This window comes from Danio aesculapii, chromosome 2 (genome assembly GCF_903798145.1).
Source record: "Danio aesculapii chromosome 2, fDanAes4.1, whole genome shotgun sequence".
In the NCBI taxonomy this organism is placed as follows: domain Eukaryota; kingdom Metazoa; phylum Chordata; class Actinopteri; order Cypriniformes; family Danionidae; genus Danio; species Danio aesculapii.
The window spans coordinates 40,577,778-40,600,657 of record NC_079436.1 but is presented as its reverse complement, the minus strand read 5'-3'; the positions used below and the strand labels follow the sequence as shown (position 1 = coordinate 40,600,657).

At 34.5% G+C, this 22,880-nt stretch overlaps 1 protein-coding gene across 4 annotated transcripts in view; it reads left to right on the top strand.

The window, feature by feature from the left end:
- uggt1 (UDP-glucose glycoprotein glucosyltransferase 1) overlaps positions 1 to 22,880 on the top strand; it is a 60,385-nt gene that overhangs the window by 23,414 nt on the left and 14,091 nt on the right. For all 4 annotated transcript variants that reach the window (XM_056479364.1, XM_056479350.1, XM_056479357.1 and 1 more), the window contains 11 exons: positions 2,261 to 2,355; positions 6,384 to 6,590; positions 6,745 to 6,876; positions 9,675 to 9,805; positions 12,822 to 12,917; positions 13,003 to 13,105; positions 16,635 to 16,714; positions 17,392 to 17,581; positions 19,750 to 19,908; positions 19,992 to 20,077; positions 20,183 to 20,267. In XM_056479364.1, the coding sequence (XP_056335339.1) occupies positions 2,261 to 2,355; positions 6,384 to 6,590; positions 6,745 to 6,876; positions 9,675 to 9,805; positions 12,822 to 12,917; positions 13,003 to 13,105; positions 16,635 to 16,714; positions 17,392 to 17,581; positions 19,750 to 19,908; positions 19,992 to 20,077; positions 20,183 to 20,267 (1,364 nt within the window). The remainder of the gene's footprint in view (positions 1 to 2,260; positions 2,356 to 6,383; positions 6,591 to 6,744; positions 6,877 to 9,674; positions 9,806 to 12,821; positions 12,918 to 13,002; positions 13,106 to 16,634; positions 16,715 to 17,391; positions 17,582 to 19,749; positions 19,909 to 19,991; positions 20,078 to 20,182; positions 20,268 to 22,880) is intronic.

The following is a 22,880-nucleotide window of genomic DNA, read 5'->3' as shown; positions in this document are numbered from 1 at the left end:
TGATAATGTTGCCTTCCATTGTATATTGAGAGGCACATATGTGTTTTAACATTCAGAAATAATAATAGTCATCGTGTAGTTCATCAAAGCAGATGACCTGCCTCTTCAGCGTTCATCATTGTGCACAATGAGGAGCAGTAACTGTGCTTCATTCCGGACGTTATTCAGGGATGTAATTGGCCCTGCAGGCACAGGATGTCAACATGACGTCATATTGACGTTGTACCCCAATGTACTCCAACATCATGAGGACGTTGAATTTTGTTTGGAGATGAAAATCGGGTTGACTTCAGAACCCAATGTCAATGTCCAACCTAAAATCAACCAAATATCAACGTCTAATCGTGTTACACCTGGACGTTACCACTATGGCATCTATCAGACGTTGGATTTTGGTCACTTTCTAACACAGCCTAAAATCAACCAAATATCAATGTAATTTGACTTCGTTATTGGACGTCAAAATAACGTTGCCTTTAGATGCTAGCTAGACATTGTATTTTGGTCACCTGACATCATGATCTAAATCTAACCTTATATTAACGTCTTATGATGTTGTGTGCCTGCTGGCGTAGACCTGTAGGCTATTGTGTATATACCATAATGATATTGTGTAGTCCTATAATGTGCTTATGTAATCGTTCTAAATGTGTGCGGCTGTGCACTTTTTCCGCTCTCTCAATTGCATGTCACGACCACGCGCGCTCTATGTACATTATAAATAAAGCCAGGACGCACATTTGTTATTATCCACTGCAAATCATCTGTTCTTATGTCATTTATTTAGTGCTACAGACAGGCACCTCAAATTTAATACCTGAAAGTTTCGTAAGTTTAGATGATATTACAAATTTAAAAATATATATTTTATGATTAATTAAAACTTAAGTTTCCCAGTTTTGGGTTGCATCCTCTGCTTAGAACATATGCTGGCAGTTCTTTCCGCTGTGGCAATCCCTGATTAATAAATGGACTAAACCAAAAAGAAAATGAATGAATGAATGAATGAATGAATGAATGAATGAATGAATGAATGAATGACCGAAAGCTATTATAAAGCAGGGACTACACTTAAGGACAGGGAAAGTGATCTAGTCTTCCTCCTTTTTTGTCCTCTGCTGATCACATGCCACTAATCACTAATTTTGACATTGTCATTTTTCCAGGGGAAAGAAATAAGGAAATTGCAATAATTTAATTAAATGTTATTAAACCATTTTATTATAAAATGTTACTCATAACTAGGTCCACACGGAATCTGCGCGTGCAGAAATCAGCAGATTTCCACAGATTTTTGGCCCATCATGAAGACCATTTATTCACTTGTGTAAATGTGTATAAATTTATATTGATTAAATTTTTTAATTAATTTTAGTAATATTATTGTCTTGTATAAAAATGTTCATATGATTTATTTACAATACAGTTTGAAAAAAGTAATATTTTCTGTCTTTTAATAAATATGTTATATGAAAGAATTGCTTTGTTTACCAGATAAGTGGATCTAATTGGATTTGCATTGTAAACATTAACAGTTAAAAAGGTATTATTTTTTTATTTCATATATTAAGTTTTTAGTTACGATACACCTAAAATCATTCTGGATATTCTGGATTAATTGGTTGGATATTATAGTATGTTAGTGCTTAAAGTACAATCTTCATATTCAGAAAAAAAAACAAAAAAGAAAACCTTTCAGATCCAGATGCATATACATTTATTGGGACGGTGACTGGAATATTTGTCACTGCATAAAAATTGTACATACAAATTTAAATATAAATTGACAGCAGTTGTAAACACCCCAGAATCTTCCTTTCATGGTGTTATTTTTTTCCAAGTTTTTAGATTAGTGTCTTGTTGTTCTTGTTCTTGTCTCCTTTTAACGGAGTGAAGAAGTTTTCTAAAGCTCGCTATTGATTTACGCGCAGCTGTGCATTTGTCATCTGTCAGAACTGTCAGTGAGTGATGGATGAAGGAGAATCTCTTTCTATCCTGTGGTCCTATGTAATATCTTTCTTTTACAAACGTTTATAGGTTTATATCTCAGTTGAAATTGCCTGTCTGTCTTTTGCGTGCCGCTTGGGCACTTCGGGAAACCTCTTGCTTTCTTGATTGTTAAGACCAGAGACGCGCGAGAGTCCGTTTCAGTTCTTCCCATCACTTTCACTCAAGTTTTTTCGATTGCATGAGGAAAAGCGCATGTCTCTGTGGTGTAATTTCCTTTTAGCCCATGTGTCTGCTCTTCTGTGACTTGCAGATGATGGCATCATCCGTCCGGTGACTTTCTGGGTAGTGGGAGACTTTGACCAGCCGTCAGGTCGACAGCTGCTGTATGATGCCATACGTCACATGGTAGGCAAATGTCTCTAAGCAGTTACTGTTAATAGATCAAAATTCTTTCAATGTTTGCCAGTGTCTTATCAACCCTTGTGCATTGTTCAAATTGACTACCCTTTCATTATGTTCATAGCTGTTTTTGCACCATTGATTCCAATATTGCCACATTTTTTTGGATTGCAAAGCCATGACACTATATAATTATGCATTCTTGATTGTTGGTGGGTCATTTTTACTGTTGATCGTCATTTGGCACCGTTGACCTATTAGATGGCTTTTATATTGAGCTCTATGGAGTTCAACAGCAAATTATAGTGTGCTCGCATAAATACACTTACTGTTTACTATGTTCTGAGAGCTGCTCATTTAGATTTTCTCAGATATATTATGATAAGTGTGCAAAGATCTCTCTTACATTCTCACACACACACACAAACCATAGACTGTAAAAACGCTTAATACTACATTACCTGCGACTCGTTTGTGTTCTGACCACATGTGCTTGGTTGTGTACTATATCAATAAAGTGTTTAGTCTTTTAAAAAAAACTTTTGTAATGCATTGAGCCACTACACATTGTTCTTATGACGCTTTTCTACAGGAGGAAAACGCAAATTACTTCCAAATACTTCAGATATAGTCTGTGTTAGTAAATGCAAGGCTATTCATGAAATTCAGGCGTAAAACTGTATGACAACGTTTCAGATGACTGTTCTATAGCCTACAGCTAAACAATCTTTCAGATTCTGGAGGGCTTTACAGTTCTAAAGAAAATTATAAATGATCTTGAATAAAACAAATGCTTTTATAGATATGGTATACAAGTGTATACTTTTACTCACATGGGAAATGGAGGCCACATAAATGATTTGTGAGCACAATAAAGTGCACTCAGCATGCCATATTATCTGATAATTGTAAGAAGTAAATCCAAAACGCAATTGACTGTGTAAAGCCACATAAAACAAAACAAAAACATAATGTATATGCCGAGTTTAGCAGCTAATCAGCCATAATCAGCTTGGGTGAATTGACGGCGACCACCGAGATCTAGCTGTCACTCAAGTGGCCACACCCTTAATTATGCAGACTTAATGTAAATGAAACGGATAAGTTATAAAAACATTTATCTCCCTCACAGTTGTCTTGAAGGGTAATATTAGCTATATGAACCAAAATCTTTGTTTGTACCAGGCTGTAAACACCTTTTTTTCTGCTATAAAGTTGGCCATTTTAACAGTAGGGTCAAAAGAAATTTGCCAGGATTATGGAGCCAGGACTAACGGAATTTTTGATGAATTGCATTTAAAGTTACTTTCGGATTTGCTTCACGAGGGAGAAGCGGAAGGTTGCCTCTTGGCACACACACAAACTATGCTCCATATAAAATCCAGAATCTATGCTTTTTTGCACTTCAACTGATGATAAAAATGACAAACTGTACCTCTTTCCAATGGGGCAAACCACCAACAATCAAGAATGCATAATGATATGGTGTCATGGCTTTGCAATCAAAAAATGTCATTGAATATAAGTCAATGTGGGAAAAACGGCAAAATGAAAGGGTAGCAAATTTGCCCAAAGTTTATCGTTGAGTTTTTGAAAACTTTCAAAGCATGATCCCAAAATATGTGTCAAAATAAGATTTGTCACCAAAAATCAGTCCATTTGCTGAAACAGAGAGAACATTTGAATACTCAAAATCCCAACAGCACACAAGGGTTAATTACGGGCAATTTCATAATTTTGTTGCCACAATATTTTTGGAATCTGATTGAAATGTGACCTTATAGTTCAATACAATATTTGTACATAAGTATTAATGCAACTTATATAATTACTAGAACAAGATTTTAATATATTTTGAAATATACAGTTGAAGGCAAAATTGTTAGTCATTCTGTGAGATGCAAATTTTGTTTCAAATGTTTTCCAAGTAAAAAGAAAATATTTCCAGAGCAAGGACATTTTCACAATGCTTCCTATTTAATCTAGTTTGACGGGAATGAAAGCAGAACTTTAATAATAATAATAATGTTTTTTTTTCTTGGCTACAGAAAAAAACACTGTTGTCCAGTGGCTTGCTTAATTTACCTTAAGTAACCTAATAATATAGGTTGGCGGAATTCAGATGGAGAGCAGGAAGTAAAAAAACGAATGGGAGACATAGAGGAAATTTTTGCAATTTATACCATATTTGAAAGGAGATCTAAATATAAAATAATCACATCTATTGGGCATGATCCTTATATCATGAAGAGGGCCGCGTTTTCTACAAAACTAAAATTTATTTGCCAGTCATCAAGGCAGTAGATACTGTATAAGCTATTACATTATGTGAAAAGATACTATAGTAAACACTATAGTGTTTGGAAGCATACTATAGATAATTACTTGAATTAAACTGTCGTAGTAGTTATATTGTTGCTGTGGTACAACACAACTGTAGTAATAAATATTATTCAGTAGGCTTCATTTTTCCACGCTATAATCACAATTCACCATGGTGAAGTACAGTACAGTACAGTATTTATTACAGTTTAACAGTTTACAATACTACAGTATTCTGTAGCATTCATTAAAAAAGAGTTGCACACATCATACACTTTACTATGTGGTAACATGTTTAATTTAAATTGCTATTTTTTTTCCCCCTGCGGATATCATCCAGACATCACAAAATAACAGATTAAAGCATACAAAAGTGTGGATGCATAGACTACAGCATTATTTATTTATTTTTGCAAGGGAAAAAGTGCTCCACAATAATAATAATAATAATAACCATCTAGTTTTGTCACAAGGGTTGCATTTCTTTTTTGTTCTGTCGATGAACTTGCCATCAACAAACATTCACTGCTGCTGCGCATATAGCCGTTAACGTTACGGTTGTTTATTCCACCAAATGACCAAAACGCCAGTAAAGACTTGGATTATTGCAAAACAAGCCAGAGATTTCATTGCAGCGATAACATGGCAGGTACGTTATTTATGTTCTCCTGGATTTTGTGTGATGTGTTTGTATCTGATTACTAAATAAAACACATTAACATATTTATACACCTCGCTAAGCCTGTAAATAATCTTTATTGGTGCTGTCAAATGAATTATCACGTTCAGAAAAATTTGCACACATGGTTGTATAGAATAATTGTTTATTACATGCCGCCTTCTGTTTTTCAGACAGTTTCTTGAACTTTCCTCCCTTTATGAGCAAAAACTTTTAGAAGTCTTTAAAAGCTGTTCAGCATTACTTATTTTGGCTGATTTAAACGATTATAAACAACATAAAACAGAAATATTTGGATGTTCTTATAGCGATTCCTATGTAAAAGAACGATTTCCTGCCCTTCATCTGAACTTCGCGCGTCATTCATGATGTCATGTGAAAACAACCTATAGTCTATCCTTTAAATTGAACTTTAACCTGTATACTAGTATATTGCAAAATAACTAATAATAAATAAACTAAGTTAGCCACTAGAACTTAATTATTATAACTATTTTGTTTGAAAATGTGTTCTTTTCTCTAATGAACTGCACTTGGGAATTATTTTAAAAAATTTATAATAATAGTAAATAATAATAATAATGATAATACATTTCAGAGGAAGTCTAATAATGTTTGTATTCTACTATATATTTAAAGGCACATGTGTGTTTTAACATTCATAAATAATAATTTAATTGTGTGCATTTTTCTAATTGTGTGCTTTTTCTAATGATTTTAATTTGCTTTGTATTTTATTAAAATCTGATTAAATGTATAACATAGACATTTTATTATTTTTAAGTTGTTTTGTTTAGCTTTTTATTTCAGTTTTAATAGTCATTTATTTAAGAAATGGTAATAATCATCATCATAATTAATTTTTAAAATAATAAATAAGTTTGACCAATACAAAATTGGTTTTGTTTTAGTTAACAATAATGACAATGTATATTTAAAATAATTTTCTATTACAACTGCAGGCTTTAATTTCATCTGACAGATTGGAGTCTAAACTAATCCTAGCTTAATGTACTTTTTATTTTTCCTTTAGAAAACCAGTAATAATGTGCGATTAGGACTGATCAATAACCCCAGCGAGAGCCCATCTAATGAGAACAGCCTGATCGCTCGAGCCATATGGGCGGCCATGCAGACGCAAACCTCCAACAACGCCAAAAACTTCATCACCAAAATGGCTAAAGAGGAGACGGCGCAGGCTCTTTACGGAGGCAGTGACATTGCGGAGTTTGCTGTCGGGGTAAAATAAGCTCTCCTATAATTCACTTACAGTCGTGATGGATTATTTGCTCTGGGTTATTTCACTGTTGCTGCTGCGAATGTCACTTTTAAAAGTGCAGGATTTAATATAGAAGCAATTTAACCAGACGCTTCTGCATTTTTCGACACTACAGGGCATGGATGTTCCTCTGTTTAAGAGCGCGTATGAGTCTCCTAATGTGAACTTCCTGCTGGCTCATTCTGCGTACTGTAGAGATGTCCTCAAACTGCAGAAGGGCCAGAGAGCTGTGATCAGCAATGGAAGGGTAAGTAAATAAATTTGCCTGACTAAATCCACTTTTTTCTTCCTACACCCCACGGTGCTTTGCTAGAATTATGAGAATAACTTCTGTTAAACTGTTAAAATTCAATCACGTGCTTTAAGAACTGAGTACAGTGTGTCATTATTCTCCTCTGTGTTCATCTATCGAAAATTAAAAAGCAACTTATTAGAATTAACAATTTAGAATTACTTTCAGGAGACCATGAGAATCCTATAAAAACTCAAGATGAGATTTCGACAAAGATATTACAAACATGTTGAATATTATTGAATACGTAACATTATTTTCATGACAGAAAAACATAAACGATAAACATAAATCTACAGCAGGGAAAATAAGTATTGAACACGTCACCTTTTTTGCAGAAAACATATTTCTAAAGGTACCGTTGAGTTGAAATTTTCCCTGGAAGTTTCTAACAACCAAAGAAATCCATAAATGCAAACAAAACTAATCTAATTAAGTTCTGCGTAATAAAATGTAATTACACAGGGAAAAAGTATTGAACACATGATGAAAGGGAGGCGCTGAAAGCCCAGCCAGCAGCTGAAACCTCTCAGTAGTTCTTCAGCAACCCTCTGCCCTTTGTCATTAATTAATATTAGCTGCTTCAGTCCAACATCTACATCACCAGGATAATGAAGATGAAACCAAATTGGACATTTCAGCGAGACAGTGATTCAAAACACAGCTAAGGAAACTCTCAAATGCTTTCAGAGAAAGAAAATCAAGCTGTAGAATGGCCTAGCCAATCACCTGATTTGAATCCAATATAAAACACAAATTAAAGATCAGATTTGATAGACGAGACCCACAGAACCAAAAAGATTTTCGCAAGTCAAGTCACACCAGAGAAATGCATGTGACTTCATTCTCCATATGAGAGGCATTTTTAGCTGCCATCACCAAAAAGCCTTTTATATAAAGTATAAAATACATTTCAGTAGTTCAGAACTTTCTCCTTGTGTCATTTCATTGTTCTCCTTTCATTGTTATTACACATAACTTTTTTTTTTCAGATTTTTTTTTTGTTTTGTTTTATTTTTGTGGTTAGAAATTCTCCTTTAGAAATATTATTCCCAGGAAAAAAACATGACGTGTTCAATACTTATTTTCCCGCTGTATGTATATGGATTACTTGTACAGGGTTGTAAATCCTCGTAAATGCTTGAATTTTAACGTTCTGTTTTTAAGGTTTAAAAAAAAATAAGTAACAAAAAAATTTTTTTTTTGATAAAGTTATTGAAACTGCTTGAAAATTTATTTACTTATAAAGTATTTAATAAACTAAATTAGTTTAGGTGATAAACTATTTAAGTAAAATCATCTTTTGAATGAATCATTTAGAATGTATCTGTTTGCTTTTGCATAAAAGGAAAACTCTGGAGTCTGATCTGCATGTCTTTTTTTTAATTTATCATTTCAAACAGTGGGAAAAGTCAAAAGGCTTTACAGCTTCAAGAGTGAATAATGCATGAAATTAAAATAAATATACATAAGAATTTAAGATGAAAGATGACACATTTAAGATGCGAGGAAATTATATTTAGAAGAGTAAATGACAGTAAGACAATGTTGGGCTTGGGGTAAACATAATCAAAAATTTCCTTAGAAAACTATAACAAATAACATCTGATGTATGAAGAATTATACATATGTGTGTAAATATATAATTTGCCACTCTTCTAAGCTGGAAAAGTCTTAAAATGTGCTTGAAAAGTGCTTAAAGGGCACCTTTGGTGAAAAATCTACTTTTCAAGCTGTTTGCACAGACATGTGTGTAGATATAGTGCATAGACAGTCATATTGGGGTGATATAAACACACCGTCCTTTTTTTTCCCCCAAATTTAACAACATAAAAACGATAGATCAATTGGAGCGGTTTTCAGACCGACCGCAACTTTACGTAGGAGTGCGGTCCCCCGCCCCTCCCCACCGAATTGATTGACAGCTGTGCGTATTAACATGTCCCGGTTAAAGGCCCAGTACAAAAAAACAGCAACCAAGTTTTACCGGCTATAATACAGACACTTCAGACAGCTATAACAAATACTCTGATGGTTGTTTTGAGCTCAAACTTTACAGACACATTCTGGGGACACAAAAGACTTATCTCAAATCTGGAAAAAGGGGTAACCTATGTGCCATGTAAATTTGACTTTGGGAAAGGTGTAAGATGTCAGTTTTACTTTATTGTTTGAGGTTCATCTCGTTTCAAGCTCATTTGAGGTTAAATTCTTTTGAATAGAAGTTCCCCAAAATGGAAATGAAACCCATAATTTAAAACACATCATTTTGAAACCCATAAGTAGGCCCACACAGAATCTGCAGATTTTTAGCCCATCATTGAGTCTATTTATTTACTTGTGTAAATGTGTGTAAATTTATATTTATTAAGTTTTTAAATTAATTTCAGTAATATGATTGACTAATATGAAAATGTTCATTTGATTTATTTACAATACCGTTTGTAAAGTAATATTTTCTGTAATTTAGTAAATATATTATATGAGAAACTTTATTTGTTTACCAAATAAGTGGATCTAATTAGATTTGCATTGTAAACATTAAATCATAGTTAAAAAGGTAATATTTTTATTTCATATATTAGGTTTTTAGTTATGATACTCCCAAAATCATTCCACATTGATTTTAGCAACAAATGTCAACAGATTCTGTCTGGCCCTACCCATAAGTCATCACACATGAAAAAAGCTGGAGAGAAAGACTGTGAAAGCTGTATCTTGTAAGTTGATTCTGTATTTGTTTTATCTCTCAGATCATTGGCCCACTGGAGGAAAGGGAAGTCTTTAACCAGGATGATTTCCTGCTGCTGGAGAGCATTATTCTGAAGACATCAGGGGAGCGGATCAAGGGCAAAATTCAACAGATGGGCATGGTAGAGGACAGGTATGTTTTCAGTTTTCAATGGACCTCAAAACAAGATCATCCTCATTTAATCTTAAAATACAAAAGCCATCTACATAGTTACTTAAATTCGCATTTTGCATTGAACCCAGAATAAGGGTCTATCAAGTAACATTTTTTTTTTCACACTGTATGGTGTATTACTTAATTTATGCGTTTATAATTTTTTTTTTCTGTGTTTTCTTTTAATTAATATTAATTTTGATCTTGTACATTTCTTCTCTTCGAGTTCTTTTAGTCTATTTTTTATGTATTTGTTTTATTAGCATTTTGCGTTTTTTAATCTTAGTTATCAAGTTTTTTTAATTGACATTTTAATGATTATTATAATAATTAGATTTTTTATTTATCTACTCTCAACAATGAGAAAAAATAGATTCAATGAATGGATCATTTACTGAGCCACTACTAGAATCTGAAATCATGAGCCACTTTGCATCCAAACATCATGGTACTTCACATTAGATTCCATATAATTACAACACATTTGTGAAACGATATCATGGTAAACCCTATTGCATTATTACAATTTAAAAGTTAAATTCTAGAATAACTAAATACTTATTAACTGGAACTAAACAAATACAAATGTTTCAGATACCCATTAATGACACTTTTTTTCTTCTTCTTTTATTTAGCACTTGGTGTGTATTCATTGTAAGCCCTGTTTGTCTTGTATAACTAATAGCAGAGCTCCAGACCTCATTCAGCACAGAATGTCCTTCTGTCAAAGCTGTGAAAGGATTACGACTATACATTTCCATCACATGTCGTTTCAGCGGCAATTACTTCCTCTTAATGAAGTGTGTCGGTCTGCTTTAAAGAAGGAGATGTTTAATGTGTATTTGCTGGAAGAGCAGACTGAGACCGTGACACCATGTTCATTTATCCTCTCAGTAAACTTTTAGAGGGCTGCTGATTGTAGTATTGGCTATTATAGAGGAGGCAGTGGTTGGCTTTATCAGCGTTTGAATCTTTTCCTTGAATGTTTCAAACTTTTCCCTAAGTCTTCCTTCTTGGTTTTGGTTATTCGTTGTGCACATCTGGACTGCACAGCTTTGAAACTAGTTTCTTATCTCATCTTTGCAAACATAGCAGTAATGTGACATATAAATTAGAGAATGCAATACAAAAAGACACTTGAATTTTTTTTTTCTGCTTCAGAAGGTTTTAGAAGGGCTTAGAAAGGCTTAGAAGGTTTTTATTTATTTTATTTATTTTTTGTTTCAGTTTTATCTCAAGAAAAGTGCAAAATCAACATGTATTATATATTAATATTTAATCAAAGTAACAATACTTTTCAAATTAAGTAACTAATCACTGTTTTATTAATGTCATTTTAAAATATTTAGAAGCACATTTCTGTGCAAACAGTTAGGCTTATCACAATAATCAATATATCAACTTATCGCACAACAAATGGACATGACCTCAATCATTTTAGGTGATGCAATATATATCGCCCATACCTAAAAACCAATTCGAGCAACACTTTAGCTGATTGTGCAACATCTCTATCTCTATTGGAGGTGTCAGTATGGTTAAAAAAACTCTGTAGTGTTTACTCTAAATTACTGTAGTATATTTCTATGTAGCTGTCTTACAGCTGAAAAATTGCTCTGGTAGCAGATATTACAGCCTCTGTTCATTTTTACCTTGCACTTTTTTGTTAACATTTATCATTATTTATTTAGGATTTGCGTTTTCACATTTTGATTCCAATACCTAATTATTAAATTGTTAAAATGACTAGTTATATGTGTTGTTTGGAAGAGTGTACTTGCATTTTGATGATATTATATTGTCATTCTGGCATTATATAATGAGTGATATTAAAATGACAATATCGGTTATCGCAATGTATCTTGTTGCAATATATCGAACAACAAAAAAATAGATATTGTGACAGGCCTACAAACAGTACAATTATAGTTTCAGATTAACTGCTCTATTTAGATTTTTGAATTTTTATTTTATGATTTAACTTATGGAAAAAATGGAAAAGATTGATATGCTTGGCTGGAATTTTAAAAGCACTGAATCTGCATGTTACTTGTATATTACAGTTGGATCAATGATTGTAACTGCAACAATTAAATGAATGACAGAGTGGAAAAATACATCCATTCATTCATTCATTTTCCTCTGGCTTAGTCCCTTATTTATCAGGGAACACGACATCGCAATGAACTGGCAACTGTTCCAGCATATATTTCACGCAACGGAAGCCCTTCCTATCGCAATCCATTACTGGGAAACACGCATACACTCTCTCATTCACACATACTCATACACTACGGCCAATTTATTTTATTCAATTCACTTATAACGCATGTTTTTGGAAGGTGGGGGAAACAGGAGCACCTGGAGGAAACCCACGCGAACACAGGGAGAACATGCAAACTCCACACAGAAACGCCAACTGGCCCAGCTAGGACTCGAACCAGCAACCTTTTAGCTGTGAGGTGACAGTGCTAACCACTGAGCCATTGTGCCCCCTGGGGGAAAAAAAAGCATGTCTAAACTAATATATTGTATATTGTGATTGTAATCACTGGTTCTCAAACACCAACACGAGTAGCTATTCTTTCCTTGCCTTTTGTTCTTCAATGCCATATTTTCTCCCCTGAAATTATGTAAACAAAGTGCATTAAAATTGTTATGAAAATCATATAAATAAAATCTGAGAAAATAACAAAAAACAAAAATTTCTAATAATAATAATAATAATACATTTAAATTGTGCTTTTTATAAACTCAAAGCACTACAAGTATACAAAACAAAATAAGAATACAACTTAATACAAAATAACACACTTGGATAATAAAAAAATACAGTAATAAGTTAAATTATATTGTGTTCTGGCATTTCTAAATGTTACAGAATGTGAAATTAAGCTTGATTGAAACATTTGCTTTCGTCTATTTCCGTAGAGTAGATTTTTTTTGTTTTATTTTGGGCCTTAGCCTCAATCATTTTGTTTTATTTGTGATTTAGAGCTAGTGATCTTGTGATGAAGGTGGATGCCCTGCTGTCTTCACAGCCCAAAGGTGAAGCAAGGATCGAGCACACTTTTGCTGAAGACAGATACAGGTACGTCACTTTTTCCTCACACAAGGACATTGCTAAATCCTCAGAATTCATTAGCTAACGTTTTCCCCTTAATTCTACTTCACAGCGCTGTGAAGATCAGACCAAAGGAAGAGGAGGTGTACTTCGATGTTGTAGCTGTTTTGGATCCAGTGACCAGAGATGCTCAGAAACTAGCACCTTTACTCCTGGTGAGAGCTTCAGCACAGCTTCACTTTACATAATGTGACTAAACAGTAAAATTAATTAAATGAAATTAGGTAATTTCACCTAATAGTTTATTGTACTTAATTGTAGGGAGACACTGAAATGAAAATTCTGGACTAAAACCAAAAATGCTGGATGCGCTTGGCCAAAAACTGAAGCTGAAAATGTTTGAATAATTTTTTATTATTTTATTAAATTACAAAATGATGTAAGACTGTTTGAATTGAACTCAATAACTCAATCATGGATTATAATAAAACGCCAGCCAATAAAACAACCACGTCCCAATCAACATGTCCAGAGGCATCAGCTTACTAGCGTTACTATGATATCACAGAAGCGCTATTGCAAGCTGAACAAGCATAGTACATTGTCCTGTCAGCGCATGAGTGGACTTTCTTTTCCAGTGAGCATGCGTGATTTATGCATAGATAAGTACACTGATTCATGAGCGGGAAATCTACAAAGCAGAATATTGAGCTAATTTGAATTTTGACCACTCTTTTGCTTTGGTCAGTGCAGCAACAAACCAGCCTTTGCATGGCGCAATGAAATGAATGGGTTTTATAGCACAGAGTTTTCCTCATCCGCTGTGAAAGCCACTTCACTCCATGCATTGTCTACTGCTGGAGAGAGAGCAGAACCAGCGTGCTGAACACTGCTGGGCACTGTGTGGCACAGCATAACCTTTTATTTTTTTGACTTTTTCTATTTCGTCTGAAAACTGAAATGCAATTTTTCAGTCTGTAACTTTTAACAAGTGTAACAAGGAAGCATCTGCAGGAATGTAACTTAGTTTTTCTTTATTTTATAAAAGCAAATGTTTTTTGTCGTTATCGTGAGTATACAGAAATAAAAACAGACCCTTTCATTTCGAATGATACATTTTGACTCACAAAGTTATCGATTTGTGAAATTAAGGGCACCAACAGACTCCTCTGGCCAAAGTGATTTTATCAAATTAATAGTGTTGGGCAATAGCGACGCTATAAGTAGTGGCTCTACTAGCTTAACTACATTTCTCAGCAGCGTGGTGGTAGCGCCGCTACTTTATAAATCATAAAGCTTTTCACTAGCGAAGCTATTTTATTAGTGAAGTAGCGCAGTAGTGTCCACACAAGAGACTTACATTTACCGATCGCGGATCAATATGTGACTGCACCGACATTCACAGAGCTGTGAGGCTGGTGTTTAGCTGATGAAAGTAAACCCATATGACTTCGAGAATGACGATTTGTTCTTGCTGTTTTTTGGTGGTCGACAACAAACTTTTTGCTTTTTTTCTCGATAGAAAGATGACTGAGGGACAGGAGGTCTATATATATATAGTTTACTATAGTAAAGGCTAAAGTACACTATAGTAATTACTATTAGTTCATGGTAGTTACTATTGATACTACATTATGTTATGTAATTCATTAATGAAAAGTTGTAAATATATATATTTACAATATAATGCTTATTTCTAAATATTTCCCTTTACTATAAATTACTATAGTATGTGTGACACCTGCTTTTATTGGATTTTTTGTTTTTGCTGTTATATTCTATAATTTGATTCTGTTTAGTACAGCATATTATTTACAGTAAATAACTGAACTGAACTTTTTTGTTATAAGGTCTGGTTTTGAGGTGGCTGTACTTTTAAATTAAATTAATATAATCTTAATTCAAGTGATGAGAGATTTTCAAATTCTAACAGTAAACAGAGCTACTGTAAGGTCACACCTGCTTGGTATAAAAGCTTGAAAATGATTTAATTCAAAATATCCATTAGAAATTTAAAAGTAATCAGATGTAATCAGTTACTTTACTTTTATATAGGTAATTGAAAAGGTACACTACTTATTACAGTTTAAATAGGGTAATTTGTTATCTGTAATCTATTACATATCCAAAGTAACCTTCCCAACACTGCTAATTAATAGAAACAAGGTAAGTGAATAAAAATTGTATTGCATTAAGAACTTTAAGTAGAAGTAGATTTATAATTCTGACTGTATAAGAAAAATATGTGTTACTAATTACAGAAAAACTGCACACAGCATACATTTAGTCTTGGTTCAAAAACAACACGCTACAGTCTGTGCAAACTTCTCATCTGTATCTTTAATCTTCACCAGCACATGTAACCTCTGTTAGAAAGTAATTCTGTGATTCCAAGTTCATAATAGTCCAAAAGGTGATGATAATAGTTAAACATGGCAGTTTGTTCATGTTTTAGGTTGCTGAAACAGTCATTTGCTCCTTTGTTTTTTCCGCCTTCTCTTTTGTTTTGTCGCTTGTCACTCTCACGTTTGTTTTTAAAGGATCGGATGTCAGAAGCACTTCAATAATCACGCGCAGCTTATTATCATCAGCTCAAGAAGTTCGTTATTACAAATATAGATGGGCACACGAGCGATCGCAAGCTCTCTGCTGAAACCACTCAAACTTTTAGACGACCTTGTAAATAACAACAGGACAAGGCAGATTCTGTTTTTCTTGGCTTTATGGCTTTTCATCAAGATGACGACAAGGTTTGTTTGAGCTCGTACTGTGTACCGTACTGTTGAGTAACATATTTTACCACTCAGTGGAAACAGGCCATAAGGTTATTTTATTAATGTTAATTATGTATTTACTAACATGAACTAAAAGTGAACAGTACTTCTACAGCATTTATTAATCATAGTTTAACGTTTATCAATGCATTATTAAAATTCTATTTTTTTTCTTATTAAAGATATATTTCTTTCTTCCGTTAAACACAAAAGAAGAAATTTTGAAGAATGTGGAAAACCTGTGACTATTGACGTCCATAAAATTAGTTTTTCCTTCTATGGATGTCAATGGTTACAGGTTTCCAACATCCTTAGAATATCTTCTCAACATAAGTATTCCTTTAACATGTGTTAAGAAGAGCTAACAACGAACAACTGATTTTCATTAACTAGAGTTAAGGAAGATGAATAAACTGTGATTTAATGTATTGATCATTCTTTGTTTATGTTAATAAATGCATTAACTAATGTAACCCTATTATAAAGTGTTTCTGTATTTCAATTAAATTATATTTAGATATATATATATAATGATCAAGTCCTACTAACTTAAACCATTTGAGTAAGCTAATTTAATTTTACACAAAATGTATTGAGCAATCTGAACTTCAGTTTGTACATAGCATGTGGAACCATCTGTTGATTTACACACTCTGCCAGCCTGAGTTGTACAGGTCCATGCTAACCAGCCAAACTTTGACCTGCATGCCATGTTCGAGCTATTATTAGTATTCCATAGAAATGTTGACCAAATGATGTTGCTCCATGATCTTGTCCTGTTTGTCCTATATGTGTGTGTGTGTTATATACAGCATAAGGGCATCTGGTCCCTATCTGACATTTCACTGATACAGTCAGTCAGTCAGTCTACATTGGTTGGCTCTGTCTCTGAGAGCAGCTGTTGGTGAGAGCAGGTTCATTTGGATGGCTGTACCTTGACTCATGTCACTTCCTGTTTGTGCCCACTCAGGTATTGAAGCAGCTGGTGAACGTCAACCTGCGAGTGTTCATGAACTGCCAGTCCAAGCTCTCTGACCTCCCGCTGAAAAGGTTAGAGGAGAGAAATTCTGTGACAGCACATGCTCCATCATACAGTTATGAAAAAAATAAATGAATAGACCACTCTCAAGTTTCTTTGGATCACAAGAATTTTAGTTATGGTTAGAGAAAAATGTGAATTTAAATTCTGTTAACTATTGACGACATGATGCCAATTTAAAAAAATATATATATCATTTAGGGTGTTTGTTGCATAAGATATTTATGAAGTACCCAAGTTTTTCTTGGTTATGTTCATTTTTAGACAACATATGTTTATTTTTAGAAGATTTATTAAATCATCATTTGCTGAAATAACACTGATTTTCAGACCCCCCCCCCCCCCCAAAAAAAATCTAAATGACAGTGTTATTGGTATAAATGTTATCAGAATTTTAAAGAATAAAATAAACAGTATTTTACTTCAACTCCTACCTTATAAATCCAGAGAAACTAAGAATTTCAAGTGATTTCTAGCATTTTTTTCCCCACTTGCTTTAAATTCACCTTCACATTTCACTGTTTACTTTAATCTCATTTACAGGATAAAGTAAGATAAGATATAATAATTCACTCTGAAACACAATGTTATTGTTTTAGACTGGTGTTCTTATTGCTTTCTTTACTGTTTTGTACATTATTATGTTATATGTTCCCAATAAAATCATGATTTTTGTTTTTCTCTTTAGCTTTTATCGATATGTTTTGGAGCCAGAGATTGTGTTTCTGGCCGATAGCAGCTTTGCTCCTGGTCCGATGGCTAAGTTCTTAGATATGCCTCAGTCGCCTTTGTTCACTCTGAACCTGAACACCCCCGAAAGCTGGATGGTTGAGTCTGTCCACACACGTTATGATCTGGATAACATTTACCTTGAAGAGGTAAGAGTCTTCCTCATTCTCATTGACTATAATAAGGTGAGTTTTCTTCTAAAGATGGTAAGAAAATAAGCCTTGTGTATGAAAAATTTGATTTTATTTATTTTCATCTTTGGCCATTTTTTAATACGTGTTTTAAGCCCTTAAATATCACCATCCCAATAGCTGGACGCTTAAGTTTACTTCACTCTATTGCATTTAATACTAATCTAATCATGACAAACTATAAATCGTTGGAAAGGTCAAAGTCTTCTAAATCCATATTTCAACACTGTTTTTATTTATTTATTTTTATTTTTTATATAGGAAGAGTAAGATGTTAAAATCTATTTACTTTCACCCTTCAACCTGTTGGACCATTTATGGTTACGGTTTTACACCCTTATAGTCTAAACTTATGAAGGACCAGGAGTGCCAGTTAGAAATAAAATGAAGAATCACATTTTCAGTTTAATAATTGAATCATTAAAATGTGTATAAATTATAGGTGGGCATAGATTTTTTTTTTTTTTTTAAATCTACGTTAATCTCTTTAATCTTGGAATTAATGTAGATTAATCTAGATTAAAATGGCTCATTTGAATTCTGCCGAAGGCATTCGGAATATGTGTGCTACCCAAATAATTATTATAAGTAAGTCTTTGAGAGCATTAGACCTGGGGCTCATCTCCTGTTTCCAAAATACATCACAATCTGCTTGAGAAACTGTTCTACTATGATAATTGGTGATGAAAATAAATTATATTCAATAAGATGTACTTGTGTTTACTAACTGTTTATTCAGTTAAACAAGAATTTTGAACTGTAGGCCTACATAAGCACGAAACAGCAATTTTTGATTACTTTAAACTGAACTAAACAGAAATGGAATTAAGACGTAGAGTATGTATATATTAGTGGCATTACTGAAGTAAACACCGCAATCAAACTATTACCGTCATATAGGACTTTTCACCATATTTTTCGACAAGATCCACACACGCGGCTGACAGGAAAGGACCCCCCACACACACACATCGCGAAATGCAAAAGTTTTTTTTCTTTCCATTTGGTGTGCGTTATTCAATTCCATAACACTCTCACCAGTCCTTACTCCTTATTTGTGTTTAATACCCCAGTTTGTCACGGGGCATGAATGAAATGTTCATGAGTAAAGGTGAAACTGCCGAACTGCAGTTAAAGTCACCCAAATTACAGGAAACCCTTGCATAAAAGCATTTTACATAAACACCTTAATTATATTGTTGTCTATTAAGGCAAAGAACTAGATTACAGATGCCCATATAAGCGTAGTCTGTGGTGTCTTCGAAGTAAGTGAAAGACATGTGGTATCGGTGAATTGGGTAGGTTAAATTGTCTTTCAAGAGTTCACACTTGGATAATGCTCGACTATAGCAGGTTTGGCATGTTGTCCCAGGAGAGAACCCTGAGCTCAGAAATAGATGAGCCAAAGGTTCCCGCCTGGTCAGTGAGCGTTAGGAGGGATACGAGATCAGGTATTTCTCGAGAGCCCCCCAGTTCGTTTTTTTTTTTTATCTTTACCTTGGTTAATATAGTGGTTCTATTTGATTCAGTATGTATGTGTTAAATGTTTGTGACTGTTATAACAATCCGCTTATGTTCATGTCAGACTGTGGGAAGAAACCAGAGTACCCGGGGAAAACCCACGCGAACACAGGGGAGAACATGTAAACTCTGCGCAAAGTACCGACTGGCTCAATTAGAACTTAATACCTTGAGCAGTGCCAGCCACTGAGCCGCCGTGTCGCCCGATCATAGAATTGAGGAGGAGTGAGAAGGGAAGGATGAAGGGAGATTTTTCCAAAACGAAGATAGGGAATGAAGTTTAGGCAGGATATTTATAGTAGTTTTGGAATGATCTGATAGGCTAGCCAATGATTGGCGATAAGGATCCGCTGTCGCTGATCATATCACGTGCTCCTCTCAAAATTAGTTTGTGAAACTTCACTTAGTGTATGTGTGTGAGCGTATGGGTGCTTCCCTGTGATGGGTTGTGGCTGAAAGGGCATCCACTGTGTAAAACATATGCTGGATAAGTTGGCGGTTCATTCTGCTGTGGCAACCCCTCATTAATAAAGGGATTAAGCCAAAAAGAAAATGATGATAAATTTGTGATTATTAAAAATACAAAATTTATTTTTTCTTTGCAGGTGGACAATGTCGTGGCTGCTGAGTACGAGTTGGAGTATTTATTACTGGAGGGTCACTGTTTTGACGTAACCACAGGTCAGCCTCCCCGTGGTCTGCAGTTCACTCTGGGCACTGCCTCCGACCCTGTCATAGTGGACACCATCGTCATGGCCAACCTGGTGAGAAGACTCCACGCACTCATTTAAGAAATGATCCCGATTCTCTTATTAAAGGTCATCTTGCTCTGATCCATCTTCAACAGGGTTATTTCCAGCTGAAAGCAAACCCAGGAGCCTGGATGCTCAGGCTGAGGAAAGGCAGGTCGGATGATATCTACAAAATCTACAGGTACCCTATTACAGCCTGTCAGATGCCTGTCTCTCTTAATGTCCTTCTGTCTCTTGGCTTTATTGGTTGCTTGACTTTTTTTTTTTTTAAATTCTCCTCTCGTAGTCACGATGGCACAGACTCTCCAGCCGAAGCTGATGATTTAATCGTCGTCCTTAACAACTTCAAGAGCAAGATCATTAAAGTGAAAGTAAGTAATGGAGGGCTGAATCGGGTGACGGGGTGAGGTCACATACAAGGGCTATCTGTCTGTGCAGATTGAGGGTAATCGCTTTTAATCTGACGTCACAGTTTCAAGGTCCAAACACTTTATCAGATGCCAAACAGCAATTGCTACTAATAGAAGCTCACAGTGTGATTTAATGTTATTGAAAATCATGATCATAATGTTTACATTATTCATGGCCAATCTCAGATGGTAGACAATGATTCATCTTTCATAAATCATTTAAATATTGGTGTCTGGGACCCAGCAAGCCCAGAGATTTGTAGTGAACACCACAATGATTAAAATTTGTGTTAAATGATGATAGTGTTTTCTTAACTCACTACTTCATCCTTGTAAAGGGGCTTTCACACAGTCTACATTGTGTAAAGCACTATAGAAGTTTGGTGGATTGACCGAACACTGATTTTGTAAAATATTTGTTTTAATGTGTGATATTACTAAACAATGGTCTTAAATGACTATTTTTGACTACATTTTTTGGGGTAAATTATGTTTTATAAATAATTTTGTGAATCACAGAAGTAGAAGTTATAGAAGTATAAATTAGCCTCAATAATAAAATAGTAACTGTAATAAATCTGCCTTTATTTCTCACTGTTGACTTTATCAATTAACTACCGTTTACTAATGAGACTTTATTATAAAGTGTGACCTAATGTATTTTATCATCCATTTGCAATTTATTTGTTTACTCTGAGCATGCATATACATTCAGGTAATTTTGGTAACACTATAAAATAATGGTCCATTAGTTAATGTTAGTTAGTTTTATTTACCAACATGAATAAACTATTAGTAATGCATTCATTACAGCATTTATTCGTCTATGTTTACATTAATGCTATTGAAGTTAAATAACCTTAGTTTGTATTAACTGATGGTGCATTAACTAATGTTAACAAGCACAACTTTGAATTTGAATAATAGATTAGTTAATATTGAACTAATATTAACAAATGGTTTACAAGTTTATTCATACTTGGTTAGTAAATACATTAACTAATGGACAATTTATTCTAAAGTGTTACTGTAATTTTTGTTATTATACCCATTAAAGTAAAAAATTTTTTCTCCATCTTTCAAATCAATATCATGATAATACTGTGATAAAAGCTTCGCCAAATAATTTCAACAAGAAAATCTAATACCAGCAGAAATCCAAGTCTGATTAACAGCTGATTCTGATTTCTGGCCTGCCGATTGGGATCTCTTTGATATTTCGTACGTCACAACTTAACAAATGGATTAGCGGAGATGAACATGTTTCAGGACAAGAGTATGTGAGACATTCCTTCCATTTCTGCTCGACCTGAGAGATGGAAAGAGCGAGAGAGTGTCTTCAGTTTTCTGCCATATACTCTTAATATCTGACAAGCTGTCACATGTCAGCCGGTGTGTGGGTGTGTGTCCAATGCGAGGTCTGCTGCTTCCTGTGGGTCTGTGGGTGGATTAAGAGCGTGGACTGGGATGAGTGTGTGTTTATATATATATCTGAATTTTTGACACGTCGTGGCTCTAAGTATACAGCATTGGCCGTAGGGAAAGGGTTTGTTTATGTAGCAGTGCTTGTCTCAGGGTTTGGATTATTGTTTCCAAATCTGAAGTTGGCAGTCATGTTCACTTCATGTCAAAATTAACCTCACCTGCCAGTGGCTGGTACATTGAGAAATAAATATTGTTTCTCAAATCTTCGTTTTGGTTGGGAATACAGCATTTTGCATTCGATTTCAAATTGTGTTTGCCCTTATTTGTTTCTGTTTGTTGGCTCCCTAACTAAACATACTTAATAACATATCACATATAATATATTGCTTATGTACACTCACTGGCCACTTTATAAGGTACACCTGTCCAACTGCTCGTTAATGCAAAATTCTAATTAGCCAATCACATGGAAGCAACTCAATGCATTTATGCATGTAGACATGGTGAGGCATTCTGCTGCAGTTCAAACCAAGCATCAGAATGGGGAAGAAAGGTGATTTAAGTGACTTTGAATGGGGTTGATGGTCTGAGTATTTCAGAAACTGTCGATCTACTGGGATTTTTCTGCACAACCATCTCTAGGGTTTACAGAGAATGGTCTGAAAAAGAGAAAATAGAGCGGCAGTTCTGTGAGTGCAAATGTCTTGATGATGCCAGAGGTCAGAGGAGAATGGCCAGACTGGTTTGAGCTAATGGAAATGCAACAGTAACTTAAATAACCACTCATTACAGCCAAGATATGTAGAAGAACATCTCTGAATGCACAATACGTCATACCTTGAGGCAGATGGGCTACAGCTGCAGAAGACCACAACGGGTGCCACTCCTGTCCTCTAAGAACAGAAAACCGATGCTACATTTTGCACAGGCTCACCAAAACTGCACAATAAAAGATTGAAAAAACTTTTCTATTTATGCTGTGACATTCGGATGGTAGGGTCAGAGTTTGGCGTCAACATGAAAGCATGGATCCATCCTGCCTTGTATCAATGGTTTAGGCTGGTAGTGGTGGTGTAATGGTGTAGGGGATATTTTCTTAGCACACGTTGGGCCCATTAGTACCAATTAAGCATCGTGTTAACGCCCCAG